This window comes from Anopheles arabiensis, chromosome 3 (assembly GCF_016920715.1).
Source record: "Anopheles arabiensis isolate DONGOLA chromosome 3, AaraD3, whole genome shotgun sequence".
In the NCBI taxonomy this organism is placed as follows: Eukaryota; Metazoa; Arthropoda; class Insecta; order Diptera; family Culicidae; genus Anopheles; species Anopheles arabiensis.
In genome coordinates this window covers 31,820,418-31,826,725 of record NC_053518.1, presented here as the reverse complement: position 1 = coordinate 31,826,725, position 6,308 = coordinate 31,820,418, and the positions used below count along the sequence as shown (strand labels likewise).

At 45.7% G+C, this 6,308-nt stretch overlaps 1 protein-coding gene across 1 annotated transcript; it reads left to right on the top strand.

Moving 5' to 3' along the window:
• Positions 1-3,079: 3,079 nt before the first annotated feature.
• Positions 3,080-6,066, top strand: LOC120903863. Its single transcript, XM_040313520.1, has 4 exons — positions 3,080-3,362; positions 5,064-5,307; positions 5,376-5,506; positions 5,576-6,066. Exons 1-4 carry the CDS (start codon positions 3,275-3,277, stop codon positions 5,875-5,877), a joined length of 765 nt encoding a protein of 254 aa, XP_040169454.1. The 5' UTR covers positions 3,080-3,274; the 3' UTR covers positions 5,878-6,066.
• Positions 6,067-6,308: the final 242 nt, after the last annotated feature.

The window sequence follows — 6,308 nt, the reverse complement described above, 5'->3', positions numbered from 1 at the left end:
ACACAACTTTATAGTAAAAACAAGACATCAATCTATAATTGTTTTGTTATTTATTTTTAAAGAGACATTGAGCCGATTGGCCTCATTCGCCTCTTTATCTAAAAGCTTGTGAATATGTCGCTAAAGCTTGTATAGGTTGGAATAATCACGTAGGTTATTAAGCCAAGAAGAATAGTGAATAGTTGAAGAAGAATAATAAGAAACTCTATGGATTTTTGGAGATTTAAGAATCCTTTGCGATTCATGAATCCTAAGAGATTCATGATAAAGATGCTATCCAGTTAAAAATACTGAATCCTAAGAGATTCATGATAAAAAGGCTATCCAGTTAACAATATTGACAGTCTACGATACGAGTCGCAGTTCAGGCTTTCTTTGGCATTATTTGATCTCACTTGTGATCAGGCTGAGCTATTTCAGCGGACATATTGATTATCAATAGCAGAATAGGCAGCACTAGAGTTGGGTTCTATGAATCTTTCGTTGAGATTCATTCATATAAATCTTCAGCTATTAGTGATTGGAATCTCGAATCGAATCAAATCACCAAGGATTCAAAAATCATTCAAGCTTCATAATTCTGGAAAAATAATGAATTTCGAAGAATTCATGAGCGTCTAAAGAATCATGAATCTCCAATGATTCATGAATCTCGAAAGACTCGTATAACTCGAAAAAATCACGAATCTCTTGCGATTCAAGAATCTCAAGGGATTTATTAATCTCCAAAGATTCCTAGAGCTTGAGCTACTTGTTTTTCTCTACAACTAACGTAGTCTATAACAATCTACGTGGTCATGCCAGTCTATACAATCATTCTTTTCAATACAGATTAATTAATCTTTCGAGATTTTTGAATCTTTCGAGATTCATTAATCTTTGAGATTCATGAATCTTTCCAACCGAGATTCAGATTCATTTAATCATTTCATTAGGAATCAAGAATCTGACTCCGTTGTTTCCTAACACTAGTCAGTACTACGCTTGAGGGGAAACAGCCCATACTGATTTTGAACCCTTGACGGGCTTGTTACTAAGTCGTGCGAGTTGGAGACTGTAACACGATTCCGGTTAATTTGAGTGTTTATTTTCCCAAACAATTTATTCAGCTATATGAGGTTCAATCTTCAACCTTCTATTGAAGATCCTTTCGAATTTTGTTTCTTGTGCATGTCAAATAATGTTACGTAGTGTAAGGAAATACCATAAACAGTGCATATACCGTTTGAAACATGAGGATAACTGAGAATGACTGACTAGAAGCATTCTATTATGTTAGGTTTGATGGTTTAATTGTTGAATGAGTTTTTTTACTGATAACAATCAATTTTGATAAGTTTAAAAATTCCAAACATTTGCCTTTTACCTAAATTTCTAGAATTTGGAGCAAAACCGAAGCAATATACAACTGTTTCCATCGCACGTATTTGGCAGGCAAATGAGTTTGACACCACTGATCCGATCATAAACCATCAGCATAGATAAGCAAACAGAGATAATAGAAACACACTCATAGATGCATTGTGTGCCATAAATCAAATGAATCATCATTCTTCCCTGGCAAAAATCGTTGTCACGTGCACAGCAATACCAAACAAAACTGTTCCAACCAATATGCATGATGCGCTTTCCCAGAAGCTGTCCCACACTTTCTCCGAAACGATCAAGCGATCCTCAGCGGCAATCATCGCTGTAGATCCCCGTTTTGCTGTAGATAAGACAGCCAGTGTTAGATAATCTATCCACCCCTTCCTATTTCTCTATTTCTTTTTCTCTTTTCTCTCTCTCTCACACACTCACACACTTACACACTCAGAATGCACTTGTTTTTTGCCATTCATCCCAACGCAGGAGGGCATTCCGTGTCAACAGTCAAGGCAAAGCAACGGCACACACTACAGAAAACAAGGTTGATAATGGCATTAGATCTGTGCCTTTGGCCTTTCGGCCATTGTCTCCATTGATGATGAGACACTAACCCCTCCCTTACCCCCTTTTTCCCGCTTCCCCGTCCAATCGCACTTCCGTGGTCAGGAAATGAAAGCCTTCCTGGTGGCACCATCCCATCCCTTCTCCCACGGCACGGTACGGCTCGATGGGCCGGAGTGTCATCGTAACAATTTGCACATCAATTTTAATTTGCCCCACGCGCGTGTGTGCACCATCATTGTGCCACACGTTCGTTGGGATGGTAAAAGGGGGGGGGGTTTAGGGTTTGAGGGGAAAGAATGTGCCGATTCCGTGCTTATCAACGGTGCGTTCTCTGACTCACGTTTTCCCAGCGCGCGCCTTGGAATTTCGCTCGCGCTCGCTGCTATTCTTGCCAAGAGGAGAGAAGGAAAGAGACAGCCCGAAGAATCTCAGACTGTTGGGGGGGGGAGGGGGGGGGTGTGAGGAACTAAGTGGGATGGGTAGGCCTGCCGGTTGTTGTGTGTAGGCCGTGGGTGCATGATTATGACAAGCTCTCAGCATCTTTCGCACAGGCAAGTGACATAGAGCAAGAAGCTGGAAGAAAACCAAGTGCGAAAGCGCGGCCAAAGAAAGAAAGCCGTCCCTGGCCATCTGAAAACAACACCCACGTTTCCTCTCGTTTGGCTGACGCAGGGGGCGGTGAGGGAAGCCGGTACGGCGGCGACGATAAGTTGATCGAGCGATCAAGTGGTTCCTTTCTTCTCTCCTTTTCTCTCCATCGTTACCACCGTACACACGCTCTTTCGCACGCTCTTTCTCTTGTGTTTGTATCGTTAGATACGGGTCCGTGTTTCTTTTTGCGTTCGTTTGGAATTTGTAACATTCTTTCTCAGGCTCTCTCTTTCTCTCTCCTTCAAGGTGGCAACGATGGCTGGTGGTATCCAATTTTCCACCAACCCCCCACCCAATCGTGGTGAGTGAAAACAAACACTCCTGAAGCGTACACAACATGCGAAACACTCGAGCCGATAGAGAAAGGCGGAAGCGGGCAGAAGCGAGGAAACGCTGCAACTCCAAAGGAAAGCAGCCGGCTCTCTCTCACTCTCTCTCTCTCTCTCTCTCTCTCTGGCACGCTCGCAATTGCTGGCCCGACTGTTAGCGGGGTGAAAATGGCATTAGTTCTCGTTGCCGTGCGGTGTGGTGCAGTTCGAATGTTCAACGGAATAACGCTCGCGCGCGCACGCTCGGATTAGAAACAAACCGAGACAAGCCACGGACGGACTTGCAGGAGTTTGAAGGAGCTTCCGTGTCAACAGAAGAACAAAAGTCCCGGAAAAAAACAAAACAAACAAACCGCCCCAAAATGGAACACCGCTGGAGCACCTTGGGCTGTTGTCTGCTGATCATGTGCTGGATTGGAGTTCGGCCGGCGAGCGTTGCAGCATTCCCGCGTAAGTGTCGCGCACCGTTTGGCGACGAAAAAAAAAAACAACATAGTTCAGAATGAATAACAGAAAGGTGATCTCGGTGTAATAGTGCTATTCACCGGGTTATGACCCGTCCGACGCGGTACAGAAGTGTGAAGTGTGTGTTTCTGTGTGCGCGCGAAGTGTCCACGCGTTGTTACGGTGTGTTAATTTAATCGCTAAACAAGTTCGAATAAAACGGCCAACCGGCCGACCGGCTCACACTCGCGGCACCTTGACCTTGGGTGCCCCAAAGGGAGGGAGGGAGGGAAGGGGTTTTATTCGCTCGCGCTTCCTGTGTCGCGCTTTTTAAGTCTGTGCCGGTGGAGAGTTTGCAGCTTCAAGATACTGATCTTGGGATGGAAATGGTAGAGGGAGTGCACGATCGTTGTTGGCTAGTTGTTTCACACCTGGAGCCCTTTTGTTTATTGCTTTTTGATACAAACTAAGAATGGAAGAGAGAGAGAAGGGGAGAGAGAGAGAGAGAGAGAGAGAGAGAGAACAAGAGAAAGAGCATAAAACCCGGATGGGTCAACTTGAAGGGTGAAGGCCGTCGCTTTACAACCCGGAACATCGCAACTGGCAAAAAAAGGGAAAAAGGTCGAAGAAATGATCGCCTGTGGTGTAGGGAAAGGTGGTGAAAGGGGAATAAAAGGTACATTTTGTACACCCCGCAAGTTGCAAGCCAACAGTGAATGGGACCAAATCCAGTTTGCGGAAGGTATCATCGTGCTGCTGACCTTTTGGCGCAAGTTTTTCCACAGGGACAAAACCTGGATTGGAACTGTTGCTGTTCCTTTTGGCTCCACTGGACGCGTGTTCCTGTTATTCAGTGCTATAAATATCCAGCTCTCCAGCTCCGTGCTATCGTGCAAACCATTAACGAATTGATAGCGAAGTGGACGGGTGGAGTGAACGCAAAATGACGCACCAATCCTCCTCCCCCCTTTCCTATGGACGCCCGGGTGGTTTCCGGCGCCCGGTTGGTTTTGCCGATAAGCCGGCTGGACAACGACACGCGTCTCAGTAGTCGCGTTCGAAGTTGTCGTGGACTGGTGGAGTGATTGTGGATTTTTTATTACAGCCTAACTGTTGTACAGGCGATCTCTTACTCGTCTTGTTCAATTGTCGCTATTGTAAAGAACTTTACAGACGTCACTTTAAATCGTATGGCCCATGTCAACAAACGGCACAGTACTGCACAGTAGCACAGGCATGCTTCACTTCAGAAACACCCCAACATGTGCCACTGGGCAAGGTTAATTGGTGTGAGCACACGATTAATTGGGGACCGGTTGGGGTGTGTATGTCTGTGCTATAATCGGGCCTCCCCTGTAGATCGCCAGCTGTCGTGCCACTTTTGACTCCCCCTCCAGTATTTAACTTTAATTCAATTAGCGGATCTCCACCGCTAGAATGAAATGTTCCTACCAAGAATGTGCAAAAAAGCAACGCTTCAAAAAAACGAGCCAAAGATTTACGGTTTTATTAAGCACCAACACACACACCCCGTTACGTTTGGGTCGCGCGCGCGTTCAAGAACCCGAAACCTTACGGTAGCATGATGATTTATGGTTTTTTTTTTTGTTGGAGTCAGCAGAACACTGTCTCTGCTTTGCCGGTTTCGGCTGCTAAACGTGTCTCTGATTGCTTCTTTTCTGGTGTTTCTCTTTCGCGGTCTAACAGGCACTGGTTTCGAAGAGTTTCGGTGTATGCGCTCCAGCCCGTCGCTCAACAAATGCATGGAGGGTGCGATCCAGCACTACATCAGCCACATGTACAGCGGTACGATCAACGAGCGTACGACGGTGTCGTCGCTCGATCCGCTCGTCCTGCCCGACGCGACGCTGATCGAAAGCGATGAGGTCGTGTCGACGTTTACCCACCGCCAGACGACCGGCTTCCGCAACATGTACATCACGGACGTACGGTAAGAAAATGGTTCGTTCTGTTAAAGAATGTCTTAATTTATGAGGCAACTTCTGCTTCTGCCACCAGATCGGATATAAGCCGGTTGGAGTTTTACTTCAAGTTTCACATCGCAGCGATCGACACGCGCGGCTCGTACCACGCGCGGCTACAAGCACGACCCGAAATTGCCGAATGGTCCCAAATGACCTACTCGATACGTAAGTTTTCGGATCATTATTAAAACCAAAAATGGGCATTGCCTAAACTCAACTCTTCTCTACTAACAGGAAACTCCTCGATTCAGCTTCAGCTGAAAGGCTTCAACTACGAGCAGGACGATCGCGTCTACCTGAAGGTGAACGTTACCGACTGGAGCCAACAGATCGGTGATCATACGGTCGGCTTTCGGTGGTTCACGATGAGTGGCAACTACAGCCAGTTTAGCGATCGGTTCGAGCAGATCCGGGGGCGCGACATCCTGCCGGTGGTGGAGCGCGATCTGGTGCAGAGTGTGCGGGATCGGTTTCAGCGGCTGCTGAACGAGATCCTCCGGTTGGCACCGTTCGAGCGGTTCTTCCCGACGCGCTGACGGGGAAATGGTAGTATCGACAGAATGTTTTGTATATATGTTTAGGAGGATACCTTTATGCGCCCCACTAGTCCGAGGGTTTACGATTGGGGAGCCGTTTTTTTTTCTTTGTTTTACGAATAAATCAAATTTGAACTGTAGGAAAGCGAAGAATGACTGTGGAAATTGGAAGCTGCATGAAAGTTTGTGTGCAATTCTGAGTTATTTTGTGCAATATTTGGCGAAAGATAGAGGTCTTGTATGCAACGTTGTGATTATTCTTTGGAAAAGCGATTATATAGCGATTTTTTTCCCACAATAGTTTAATTTGTATCATAATTTAAGATTTTCACTTTTTATCATATTTTACGATTTTGAAGACCATCGTGACAGAACATATTGGAAAAGTCCATTTTGAATCCTTCCTACATCTTAATTATGGCGTCATCCAT

What these genes read in the sequence shown, in the direction of transcription:
- LOC120903863 (XM_040313520.1), top strand. Translation starts at nt 3,275, where the DNA reads ATGGAACACCGCTGGAGCACCTTGGGCTGTTGTCTGCTGATCATGTGC. An exon ending in GAGCGTTGCAGCATTCCCGC is followed by an intron (nt 3,363 to 5,063) that starts GTAAGTGTCGCG and finishes GCGGTCTAACAG; the next exon opens with GCACTGGTTTCGAAGAGTTT. An exon ending in ATGTACATCACGGACGTACG is followed by an intron (nt 5,308 to 5,375) that starts GTAAGAAAATGG and finishes TTCTGCCACCAG; the next exon opens with ATCGGATATAAGCCGGTTGG.